Genomic DNA, 13,720 nt, shown 5'->3' on the forward strand with positions numbered 1-13,720 from the left:
TTGTGCTAATAATAGCAACCTCAGCTTGAGCTGACAGATAGGTGCCAGGAACAGAATACCAGAACATTACTTTCTTTGACAAATTTTAAAGGAAAATATACTTGTAAAAAACTGATTTCTAAAAATATATAGCATTGAAAACAGTTTACTGTTATAATTTGCTTTGCTCCTTTCATACAGAATAGTATTAAAAAGGTAGCATTTTCCAGGAGAATTAGACCAATGTATAGATACCGAAAGGGACTGGCTTGCATTGGGGGCCCGCTACTGAAAGGAATCAGCGTTCTGCGCCATGTGTTCTGGTACCAGTGTGGCCAACCTTTCTTTCAGGAATATCAGAAGTAGGGACCTTTAATCTTGCATGTTCCCCCATTTCCCCTGCTGATTGGTGGAGGGTCCCCGCTTGCAGCTTGCTCCTGATCAGCGGGGAGGAGAAAACTGTGGTTTTAAATATGGCGCTGCTTTTGTCTCCCACCACAGACTGGCTAAGGGGCCCTGGACAGCCTTTCTGTTTGCTGCTGACTGGCGGGGAGGCAAAAATCATGCCATGTTTAAAACTGTGGGTTTAGCTTCCCTGCTGATCAGGAGGGAGTGATGGCGTCCTCCACTAATCAGCAGTGATGGGAGGGGGAGGTGCATGTGGGGGATCATGTCAGGTTAAAGGAACCACCACACGCTTTACTTCCACCATGAATTTCATAGTCATAGAGTCATAAATTCATAGATGTTAGGGTCGGAAGGGACCTCAATAGATCATCGAGTCTGACCCCCTGCCTAGACAGGAAAGAGTGCTGGGTTCAGATGACCCCAGCCAGATGCCCATCCAACCTCCTCTTGAAGACCCCCAGGTTAGGGGAGAGCACCACCTTCCTTGGGAGCCCATTCCAGACCTTGGCCACTCTAACTGTGAAGAAGTTCCTCCTAATGAAGTTCCTCCTAATTTTGTAGGTCCCTAATCAGAAGTTAAGCGCTATACCTTCCCTAAATGCCACTCTGATTCCAGCCCAGTCCAGCCCTGGCCTACTTGATAGTTTGTACCCTAGGGTACCAACATGATAGGGGAGCTTGAGCGTTCAGCTGCATGGAGGATCACAGAGCAGAGTGGAGGTAGGACTGCATGATGAGGCCCTACAACCACCACAGTTTTGTGTGGCAAGTGAAGATGACAATGAATTTGGTAGTGACTGCAGGACTCTTGGCAGTGACTTCTGACACCTCCTCTTGCCCTGCTTCAACTCCGCATCATATGCCTGGTGCCCCCCTTTACTGAGTGCCCAGGGCTCACTACCCACACACAGCAGCTTCCCCTCACCTATTCAGTTAACTGTATTCTATTAACCTGTCCCCCCCAGGTAAGAGTAATAGGGATCATTTTGTGGGTGGAAATGCTGGGAATTCCTGAGTTGCCAGTCCTTTGCAAAACATGTTGCTTCACTGTTACCTGAACTTCTTAAGCATTGCTCCATTTGTTTTCTGTGTTCACATGTTGCATCTTTTCATAAACCCAGACTGTAAGCATCTCAGGGAACGGATGGTCTTTTTGCATTAATTTTATACTGTGATCTGTACAATGGGACTCTGAGCCACATCTGGGTCCTTCAGGCATTAAGCTCCCTCGACTTCCTGTAGTGTGATATTGAAACCTGAGCTGTAATTCTTCTAACTTCTCATTTGTAATCTTTTGTCTTTTGTCAGTTTGGAGAAGGGTGAACTGCAATCAAGGCTTCAGGTTCCTGTGATAATTACTATCCAGGTTATCCAAAAAATCTTCCCAGGAAAATTTAGTTTGGTGATTTCTAACGCAAAAACTGAGCAGAAAGAAAGCTTCTAGAATGCTTCCTTATTCATCATTTGGGATCGCATAAGGCACATTACATACATAACTGTTGCCATTCACTTTTCACTTCCTATAAAGAGTTTAAGAAATGGAAAAGGATTAGTATGATCTTCTAGTCCCATGCTTTAATGTAAACCCTTTTTTAATCTTTGGTATAATTTTTCATTGAAGGCATTTATACTGTTATTAGTCAGTAGGACTGAAAGTTTCAAATTAAGCTCTCAACATTTTTTTCTTTTCAGAGCCTGTGTCATCTTGGGTGTGATATTTCTTCTGTCATCTCTATGTATAGTGGGCAAAGCCATCCATGACCTTGCGAATAAGTTGCTCCCAGAAGTGGTAAGATCATTTGTGTTCTTTGTGATGCTCTCCCAGTCCCTGGTCCTGCACTGAGATTTAGGAGGGCATATCTTTGCACTTTGAAAGAGCCCCACTGAATTCTGTGGAGCATCAGCAGGTATCTAGACTGCCTGTATGCACTCATTGGAGGTCCAAGACCTTAAAGCAAGGTCTTGCATTTTCCTGGTTTCAAGGGTGCAGTCTGTGGGGTCTACTTGATGTACAAACATGACTACCATTACCATTACAGGCCTAATCACATTTGTCTTACTCACTTAAAATTCCTATTGGGGGTTACAGGAGCTGATGAGAACAAGGCTTGATGAAGGTAATGGAAGCAAGATTTGTCTACTTTGGTTACATTTTGTAATGAGCAGAAAGTTTCCATGGATGAAAGCTCTGTTTACTTATGCGTTTCATTTTTAATGTGTTAAAAAGTACTTTGGGTTAGTGTGCGTGTGTATGTATTCTAGCTCTTGCCTGTGCTTCCAGAGATATACATGGGTGACAGGAGAAAAAGTAGAGTGGGGAATATGTTTTAACCTCTCCTGGGAGAAAAGGCCAGGTCTTCAAGCTATGCAGAGGCTTTGGAAAATCTTTTATCTTGTTCTCTGGTCTTTGGGTAGCTAAGAACTCAACCCCTATCTTGTCTATCAGAGCAGTCCTGCCCTCCCTATCAACCAGTTTCTCACCTCTACTTTGCCCTTCTTGCTTCCTTTTTGACCTCTTGCTTCCAGCAGTAGTCAATCCTTGACCCATCCAAGCTGACTATTCAGTGGAAAAGGCAGAAGATCCCTCTTGTTTTTCACTGATCTAAATATTTAATCTTGAACATACCTGCTGGCTGATGTACACATGTATGTCAAGTTTGGGTGCTCAGAAAGCTAAACATATAAAACATCAAAGACCATATCTTTGGCATTGAACCCTGTGGACACAGTTCGCCATGCCAAAGTAGTGCTTCGTTGATTTGGCCCCACACATTACTAGGGCAGGACCCTGATCATGTGATTTCAGGCAGGGGGTGGAGGCAGGGCTGAAAAAGGCAAAATGGAATTTCAAATTGTTCATTCTCTTAGGGCCCTTCCAGACACTCAGGTGAAGGCATGATAGAATCTGATGTGTGAACTACACAATTGCACCTCCTGCCATGGCACACGTACATGGTAAGAGGTATGATTGTAGGATGGGATAATGCATTAGATCCCTTCATACCTCATTGCCAGTGCAGGGGGAGACCAGAATCATGATCCTGGGCGCCCCCTGCACCGGCAAGTAGCAAGCTTCTGTGACTGGGAGAACCCTCAGCTGACAGGGCCCCCAGCCATGGGGGTGCATCAGCCACCAGGGTGCCCTTGGCACACATTCAATTAATTGCATAATAGGAACTAGCCAAAAACTTATTCCACATTTTCTGTGGAATGACTTTGTGGCTTACTCCTTCTATCACTCCATTAATTGATTGACTATTTGGCCAGGTCACAACTTAAGAAGTGATTCACTAGTTAATGACATCTTCAGTGCAATGTGTGGCTGGGGCAGAGCCAGTCCAGGCCCAGCAGGGTATAAAAGAAGAATCCCCAGGCAACCAGGGAGCCAGTGAACAGGGGCTGCAAACAGGGTAAGCAGTTTACAAGCCAGTTTTGAGTCCAGTTTGTGGGCCTTCCCCCCATTTTGAGAGGGCCAAGCTTTCAGCTTGGCATATAGAAGCAGGAAAAGAAAAAGGAATTTTTTGGGGCCAGTGAGACAAACAGGCCAGTTCCAGGTGAGTTCACTAGGGAAGGGCTGCTTGGAACAAGAGCAATTAGGGAGAAGAGGCAGATTAAGAGACCCAGGGACATGGCCGGCGGACGCTGCAATCCCAAAGCCACTGCCACTGCCTCTGCTTGCATCTGTGAGGCTTCTGTCCAAGCAGGACTGCTCACCATCGATGCTTCCACCCAGGTCCAGGTTTGGTGCTGTGGGGACTATGGCTTGTTAGGTTCCTTCCAGAGATGGCCAGGTCGGGGAGTGCCTGTGGTGTAAGTGGTGCCTCCTGGTGGTATTTCTCAGGAAACAGGCAAGAGAACTACAGGAGTTGGCGAGGCTCTGAAGCATCCTTTGCCATGAGGCATTCATCAGTTTGATGCTGGAGAAGGAAGAAATTGGAAGAGATTGGAAACTGGAGGCTTGTGACTTCTGGCAGCAAGCTGAAATCTTCACCTCCAGGGAAGAATTGATGGGGAACATAGTAGTGGATGGCAACTTGGGCAGCAGTGACCGCAAGATGATGGCGTTCAGGATCCTGTGGAAAGGAAGGAAGGAGAGCAGCAGAGTAAGGACCCTGGACTTCAGAAAAACAGACTTTGACTCACTCAGGGAACTGATGGGCAGGATTCCCTGGAAAGCCAATCTGAGGGGGAGAGGAGTCTAGGAGAGTTGGCTGTACTACAAAGAAGCCTTATTGAGAGTGCAGGAACAAACCATCCCGATGCGCAGGAAGACTAGCACATATGCCAGAAGACCAGCTTGGTTTAGCAGGGAACTCTTCAGTAAACTAAATCACAAAAAGGGAGCTTATAAGAAGTGGAAACTTGAACTAATGACTAGGGAAGAATATAAGAGCATTGCTTGGGCATGCAAGGATGAAGACAGGAAGGCCAAAGTTCAATTTGGAGTTGCAGCTAGCAACGGATGAAGGGTTTCTACAAACAAGTTGGTATCAAGAGGAGGATCATGGAAAGTGTGGGTCCCATATTGAATGGGGGAGGCAACCTTGTGACAGAGGATGCAGAAGAATCTGAAGTATGCAATGCCTTTTTTGCCACAGTCTTCACAGGCAAGTTCATCCCCCAGACTACTGCACCAGGCAGCACAGTTTGGGGAGGAGGTGAGCAGCCCACACTTGTGAAAGAATAGGTTAGGGACTACTTAGAAAAGCTGGACATGTACAAGTCCATGGGGCCAGATTGGATGCCTCCCAAGAGTGCTGAGGGATTTGACTAATGTGATTGGAGAGCCATTGGCTATCATCTTTGAAAACTCATGGTGATCAGGACAGGTCTCAGATGATTGGAAAAGGGCAAATAAAGCCCTTTAAGAAAGGGAAGAAGGAGGATCCAGGGAACGACAGACTGGTCAGCTTCACTTCAGTTCTTGGAAAAATCATAGAGCACTTGGAGGAGAAAAAGGTGATTAGGAAGAGTTGGCATAGATTCACCAGGAGCAAGTCACACCTGATCAATCTGATTGCCTTCTATGACAAGGTGACTGGCTCTGTGGATGCAGGGAGACCAGTGGTTGTGATATACCTTGATTTTAGCAAGGCTTTTTATATGGTCTCCCACAGCTTTCTTGCAGGCTAGCTAAGGAAGTATCGTCTGGATGAATGAACTGTAAGGTGGATAGAAAACTGGCTGGAGCATCGGGCTCAGAGGCTAGTAATCAATGGCTCGATGTTTAGTTGGCAGCCAGTATCAAGTGGAGTGCCCTAGGGGTTGGTTTTGTTCGCTGTTTTAATCAACGACCTGGAAGATGGGATGGATTGCACCCTCATCAAGTTTGAAGATGACACCAAGCTGGGGGGAGGAGTAGATATACTGGAGGGTAGGGCTAGGATTCAGAGTGACCTAGGTAAATTGGAGGATTAGGCTAAAAGAAATCTTATGAGGAACAACAAGGACAAGTGCAAAGTCCTGCACTTAGGGCAGAGCAGTCTCATGCACCGGTACAGGCTGGGGGCTGATGCAAAAAAGCACCTGGGGGTTATAGTGGACAATAAGCTGAATATGAGCCAGCAGTGTGCCCTTGTTGCCAAGAAGGCTAACGGCATACTGGGCTGCAGTGGTAGAAGTGTTGTCAGTAGGTCAAGGGAAATGATTATTCCCCTCTATTAAGCACTGGTGGGGCCACATCTGCAGTACTCTGTTCAGTTCTGGGCCCCCCACTACAGAAAGGATGTGGACAAATTGGAGAGGGTGACAAAAATGGTTCAGGGGTTGGGGCACATGACTTCTGAGGAAAGACTGAGGCAACTGGGCTTAGTTAGTCTAGAGAAGAGAAGACCGAGGTAGGATTTAATAGCAGCCTTCAACTACCTGAAGGGGGGTTTGAAAGAGGATGGAGCTGGACTGTTTTTAGTGGTGGCAGGTGATGGAACAAGGAACAACTGTCCCGAGTTGCAGCAAGGGAAGTTCAGGTTAGATATTAGTAAGAATTTTCCTACTAGGAAGGTAGTAAGACACTGGAACAGGTTACCCAGAGTGGTGGTGGAAGCTCTATCCTTGGATGGTTTCAAAACCAGACTACACAAAGCTTTGGCTGGGATGATCTAGTTGGGGATGGTCCTGCCTTGAGCAGGGGGTTGGACTAGATGACCTCCTGAGGTCCCTTCCAACTCTAATTTCCTGTGATTCTGTGAATCTACTTGGGGTTTTACACTGTAGAAGATTTTAGGTTGTTATACAAAAAATAAAGCCTGCATCCAGTCCTTTATTGAGAGCTACATAACCATCCAGAGTAGAAAAGATCACTGTGGATTTAAATATTACAATTCCTTTATTTGGGAAGAATAATGAAATACAGGCACATGCCACAAGGCACTGCTGTGTGTAGGTACCGGAGCTAGCTCTAAACAAGCTGATTTGGGTACAGAAAGCATTCTAGTTTAGCTGAAGGAGCATGATACTACTAGGTCTCATTAGCTCGACTGAGAAGCAAGTTATGATGATCTGGGTGGAGGACCATCCTAATGTAGCTGTGTTGACATACACTTGGTGCTTCTAAATGTGTATTAGCTGCAAGACCTGCAGGGAGGTTGTGATATGAGGCACAGCAGTATCTGAGCAGATGGCTTTCTGATGCTGTCAGAAGTCAGGTTAGATTTGCACCTTTATGGACTAACTAAATAAGATAGATCTATATCTATATATCTATTGGTAGAGTTGCAGGTAAACAATACTGTGTCAGATGGATTTGGAAGTCTCAGTATAGTTTGTTGGGCAAGTGGCTACAATATAAAAACCACTTCAGAATATCACTAGAGGGGCCAAAAACTGAATTGGCATCATTGACACATTATACTCTCCCCTACTTTAAAACACTCCCTTCCAGTCAGGGTCCTGTCTCCCAGATGGGCCTCTGTTTTAGGGATGTTAGGAAACAGGTGAGGAACCTATAGGCAATGCATGAATAAAAACTGAAAGTGTGGAGACAAGCGAATGAAGAGTATAAAAAGGTTCCTGCTGCAAACAAGCTCCAGTGGGCTACAGGATTAAAAGTCCACAATGGCAATGCCCAATGTTATCAATGACTGGTTCAAGTGATCTAATTGTGGCTGTTTCTTTCTGTTTGCTGCTGTTACTAGCAGTGCTGTATAGGCACAAACAGATGTGACAATTTTTGCCTGAACTGGCCCTGGAAAGTAGTCTATAGTCATGACCAAACACAAGTGCACAGCTGCAAACCACTTCAAAAGGGCCTGACGCTATGGCAATCTGAACCTTCACTGTATGAGGGTTCAGATGAAGGTGCTTCAAAACTGAGCAGCTTCATTAATTTGTGTATGCGTGTGCTGGGAGCAGGGCTTGGCTGACGCAGCTCAGCACACTCTTGGCAATGTTTTCAGAACGGGGGGGAAGAAAGCAGGGGAGGGAGGTCCATTGTGGGGGTTCCCCAGCCACACTGGAGTTTGTGTGTGGGGGGGTGGATGGGATTCAGTGGGGGGCTCCAGTCCACCTACCCTCCATTCTAGTCCATCTGGGAAACCTACAGAACAGACCTCCCTCCCCTGCCTTCTCCCCACCGATCCTGAGATAGCATCAGAGCCATGAGGGGTGGCGGGGTGGAGCTAGGGGAGAGAGGCTGCAGAGACATAGCCTCAATCCCTGGATGGGCTCCAGATTGGAGCTGATCCTCCACCCTCCCAACCCAATAGCTAATAGGGCTGTGCAAAGCTTTGGTTGCTGATTCAGTTCAGAGGAGATTCAGCCTGATTCAGTGGCTGAATCTCAGAATTCGAATTTAATCAGGAGACCCATTACTCTCTCTGAATGGAATTGGAAGCCTCTGATTCAATTCAGATAGATTTGATGATTCAGCAATAGATACAGCTTTATATGTTTTTTCTATATACCTCGTGGTACCAGGAATGCTGAGATGGTGGGGTGGATGGAGCATCCCACAGGAGCATGGCGGGGAGGAGTCCTCTGTGTGCTCAGTGGTGGACATGGAAATGGACTAGAAGTCCTTCTGGGTCCACCGTGGAGTGCTCAAGGCATCCCTATGCCCCCTGACTTGGTGACCGGTGCCTCCTGGGTCTGGGGGGTGCATCCATGGTCTCCCCACAGCTGATCGGCAAGCTGGGGGGGGGGTGTCCTCTTTGCACTCATTGGCTGGATCAGAAATGCTTCCAGTCCACTTCTGGGTCCGCCTCCAAGCATGCAGGGAACTTCTGTGTGCTCCTGTGGGATGCTTCATCCGCCCCACCATCTCAGCATTCACGAGCCACGCCTGGTACCTCGAGGTATGTAGAAAAAACATATAAAGCTTTGTCTAGGGCCAAATAGCTGATTCTTCAAATCAGAATTAAATCATCAGATTTGGCCAAATCAAATTGGAGCAGTGATCCAAATCAGCAAATTGAATCCCTGACCCCTGAATCAGTCCGAATCTGAATTGAGTACTACCCGCCTCGCACATCCGTAATAGCTAATATCTGAGTTGGTCTAACTCACGGTGATTTCTGTAAAGCAGCACAAGTTAGACCAGGGAGTTGCATTTCTGTCTGTCAGTTTTGCAAATAGTTCCTCCTACCAATTGCATGGGCTTTCCAAAGAGCAAGCACATTCTCAGTATGGCACTGCAGCTCCCCAAACAATATCATTAGCATTGAAATATTTTTGTTTAATTTTATGACATTGGTAGAATTACTCCAGCGGGGTAAGAAAGAAGAGAGCATGCACGTAAAGCACAGCTTCTCTCAGGCCACTAGGATTACAGTTTTCTAACTTTTCAAAACATTGTGTGAAATTTTAGATGCATGACTCTGATTTTAAAGGAAATCATGTGGCTAAGATCTGACAGTACCACTGGAAAATGTTCCTATTCATGTGCAAAGGCTGAATGCAAGATTAGCATTGACAATCTGTCTTTAAGAGAGAAAGTGCTTAGAATATATAAACCTACTCTTCCTTTGGCAAGATTTACATGACTGTTTGTGTGGAACAAAATGAGAGACCGAATGTTTGCCAGAACTACGAAGCTTCTTTTTACACCTTTGATTTATGTGTTAGATTACCTTGACTTTGTCAGTATTACAAAGTGTGGTGCTGGGGCAGATATAATTTCTTTGAGGTCAACTTTCATTTGCATATTTTCAGGGCAAGTAATTCAAGATAGGAGCAAGTCTCATGTAAGAGAGATATCAAGTAATTAAGTTCCACTATGTTAATTGTAAATTGTCTTGGATAAAAGCCTCAAAGGGTAGTCTGAATTATACTGGAATAATTATGCTAACTTTTATAATATTTCCAGCTCCATATAATATATAGGTCATTTCATTCACAAGTTAGTTTTGAATGGATAAGTTACATAAGCCATTTTCTCAGAATGAATGTGTAATGTCTTACATCTAAAGAGTCCATTGTTCTTGAAATAAATTTCAGAAGGGGTATTTTAGGTAAAATGAAAATAGAAAGGATATCAAGGGTTGTGTAAGTGCCTTTTAAAACCTGTATGCAGCAAGGTTTTGTTTTAAGGTTGCATCTGGATCTCATGGAAATGTGGTAAAAGGAGATGTTATCTTGAAATTCTGATCAGGTCACATAATGGATTCCTGTTACAGAGCCTTAGTAATTCCAGCCAAAATTAAATGAATCTGAGCAAAACGACATTTGTATGCGAATGAATTTCTGTTTCAGTGTCCCATCTCATGAGTGAGTGCCCACAACTTCCACTAAAGGTGGAAGGAGAAAATCCATAATTTAAAGGATTTGTATGGATTTAGCTCTTAATCCACAGGAATTTTCAGAGAAATTGGGTTAGATTCCCCAATACTGTTCACTAGCATAAATCCAGTGAAACTAGTGGACTTACTCCTGATTGGATTTGCTAAACTTCCCTATCAATTTTCTGTTAATTTTGTCTGTACAGAATTTTCTCTTTTACCCCAATGGATGAGCCATGCACTCGTAGAAATGGCAACAAGTCTAGTACAGTCCTAAGGATGCAACCTATAGCCTTAATTAATATGTCATTTTGATTTTCCATCGGGCAATGACCCCACTGTCATCAGTGCGCAATAAGCAGAATTTACCTGTCATGATGGGGGGGATCAACTTTTCTGTTTGCACCATGACTATGTGGAAAGTAGGCAGCAAAAAGAGATTTTCTGAACTCTATATTAAGCACCGTAACAATATCTTCAATGGGAAAATTATAAAATGTAATTAGAGGAAATATGTATCCTGCAATATTGCAGTTTCCCTGGGGCATATAATATGATGCTTAGCTAATGCATTTTTTAAAATACAAAGTTACGTAGATCAGTTGACAGGAAAAATCACTTAGCTGGGTAATCCCATTTCCAGGACATGCCTCTAGGTTAGCAGCTAGGAATTTTATAAGTATGCTTCTTCCATTAGAAATCATTTTAACACTCATAATTGGCTGGAATTAAAAGAAGAAAACAATTACTGTCTGTTGCGATGAGCAGTATAAGAGGTAGTCTTTGCAATTATGTACAACTTTGAGGGGGAGGTTACTTAACTAAATATACACAGGAAATATACCCACTCCATGGCTTAACCACCCAATTTATACATTTTCTTTTCTGTTTAGAAAATGTCATCTTGCTCTGTAAGTTTACTTCATTTTTTCAACTTTGTCTTTCCAAATATTATGCGAACTTGTAATTTTAAATCTTTTTCTAATACCAGGCAAGCAGGCGTTTGCGACGATGACTATAGTTTAGTAGTGTAGTTGTTTTCAGATTTAGGACCAAAGGTGGAAAATAACTAGAATATTCAGTGAGGTTTCAAGCTGGTACAACTCATAAACAAGCTGCGGTGGAAACATTTGATACCTGTGCATCTTGAAAAATGAATCGCAACTTACTGAAATTTCTCATTTTGGCAGTGCCAAAGATCACTTATGAAGAGGGTTGCTGAGCCTTAAGGATCTCTCTGGCTCAGTGGGTAATGATTACTGGATAATGAAACTTTAGAGAAAACAGTTGTTGATTCTCTGTGTGCGCGTGTAACAGAGAACCTGAGCCCCTTTGTTACTTTAAGGGAGAAAGAGTCCAGGGGGAGCCCCAGGTGAGGTGAGACTGGGAGAATGGTCCCAGGGAAGTAGGGACTATGAGTGCTTTCTGCAGCTGTTAGCTCTGCAGTAGGACGGCAGGACAATCCCCATGTGAGCAGTGGGAAGTCAGGGGGACAAAGCATTGCTACAGGTAGGCTGCCAGGGAGACCTGTTAACAAACTTAATTAGGGGCACCTGTGGCCAGCCCTGTGGAGTCGGGGTAGGGCTTGGGAGAGAGAGAAGCCAGGGCCCATGGCTGGGTAGGACTTTTGGTATATAGCCAAGAGGCCAGAGGCTTAGTTATAGCCAGAGTGCTTATATTTTTGGTTATAGCTTACTACTGGTGGTTTAGGTTTGGGACTGTTAGGGGTTGGTGGAGGTCCCAGTAGTGCTGGAGGCATGGGAGTGTCTTGATCTCTTCCAGGAGCTAGGGGCTCAAAGAACAGGGTATGCTTAGCAGAAGATTGAAGCCTGAAGGAAGTGACTGAAGCCCAGGAAGGGCAGAGATTGGGCTGGGGATCCCACCCCCATAAGGGCAGAATCAGGACCCAGTTCCCAGAGAAGTGTGAGCTTGGGGCCAGGGGCCCAGCACAAAGCATACAGGGGTCAGAGGCCCAGAGATACTAACAGCCGACAGGGCAGAAGCCGAGATAGCTGGACCTGAATCCATGGGCCAAGGCTGGAGGCTTTTAGCCCGAGGAAAGGGGCAGAGGCTGAGAAGGCTGAGGTCCCAACGAGGGCATGGTGTAAGGGCAGTGGAGCCATGTAATGTCCCTTAAGGCTACAGGTGCCCTGGGGTGGCACAGTGGGTCAGGATTCATAGACATTAGGGCTGGAAGGGACCTCAGAAGATCATCGAGTCCAGCCCCCCGCCCAAAGGCAGGAAGTCAGTTGGGGTCATAGGATCCCAGCAAGATAAGCATCCAATTTTTTCTTGAAGGTGTTCAATGTAGGTGCTTGAACCACCTCCGATGGCAGGCTGTTCCAGACCTTGGGGACTCGGACAGTAAAGAAATTCTTCCTTATGTCCAGCCTGAAATGGTCTTTTAGTAGTTTATGACCGTTTGACCTCATCATCCCTTGGGCACTCTGGTGAACAAACGTTCCCCCAGATACTGGTGGTCCACTAAGCCTGAGTGGGGAAGAACAGAGACACGTGCTGGCAGGTAGAAGAACTGGGGCTTTCTCTAGGCGGCCTCCCTTTCTATCAAATAAATACATCAAGTCACGGCAGGTGAGTGAGAAGGGGAGAGTACCCTAGACCTCGAACAGGGCAAGGGTTGCGTGGTCACTTGCTACAACAGGTGATCTGATCTGTTGTAAAGATAATGCCAGTGAAGTGTACTGTTTGCAGATGTCCTTCTTTTTGGTCTTGACCTGTCATCTCCTGTCTCAACTATTGCAGTCTTCTCTACCTGGGACCCATTTAATCTCTGACACTTTGTCACTATGTTGAGACAGCACAGTGCAGCTTCAGCATCTTTGTATCTTCATTGTGCCCTATAGATGTATAGATGTACCCCCTGTTCTTTTCCCATTGTTTTGCACATCAGCCCCTGCAAGCTGCTGCCTAGCTTCATTTCACACTTCCTCTGATCTTCAGCACCCTAACAGTGATGCCAGCTTTGATACAGCCTATTTTATTTCGCTTTTTCAAAAGCATTTTCATCCTTTCTTCCATGTTGTCTTTAAGCATGGAACATAATCTATGAGCCCTTACTTCAGGCAGTTACCTCCTGAAGTACACAAGTAATGTACCTGAGCATATACTGAGAGAAGTGTGATAAAAATCAGGTGAGGAAAAATAAACTATTAATTCAAGATGACTGTTTACTTTCTGTATTGCATTAGTACCTTTAAGAAAGACATATAGGACCTCTTAGGGGGTCCAGCTGTGCAGTTTCCTAGCTAAAAGAGCTTACCTTGTGAATGGGTGATGGAAAAAAAATAGATGGAGAAAAGAAACAGAAGAGCGTAGTTCAAGGTAACAATGCAATCGTTATGGTGACTTTAAAAAACAGTGGTCTAGACACATTTTTCATTTAGCCATTATCAATTATTTTTCATGTCATGGCCATGGTGGGCATGCTGCCTATACATCCACATGATCTTGGAAGTGATACTTTCATTTTGCTCCTTTCTCTTTCTTGTCTGTTTTGCCCCTTCTCTATTCTTTTGTGTTGCATTTGTTTCGGGTGTTCTTTGGAGTAGGTTCCAAAGTAGGCTACGATGGCAGATTGTAGACCAGATTACCCCAGAGGA

The 13,720-nt window shown here is 44.9% G+C and overlaps 1 protein-coding gene across 1 annotated transcript in view; it reads left to right on the forward strand.

The window, feature by feature from the left end:
- Positions 1-13,720, forward strand: part of TMEM163 (transmembrane protein 163) — a 217,716-nt gene that overhangs the window by 148,513 nt on the left and 55,483 nt on the right. The window contains exon 5 of the mRNA XM_090045877.1: positions 2,080-2,176. Within this exon, the coding sequence (XP_089902003.1) occupies positions 2,080-2,176 (97 nt within the window). The remainder of the gene's footprint in view (positions 1-2,079; positions 2,177-13,720) is intronic.

Source organism: Crocodylus siamensis, chromosome 4 (assembly GCF_052110815.1).
Source record: "Crocodylus siamensis isolate JL-2025a chromosome 4, ASM5211081v1, whole genome shotgun sequence".
Lineage (NCBI taxonomy): Eukaryota > Metazoa > Chordata > Crocodylia > Crocodylidae > Crocodylus > Crocodylus siamensis.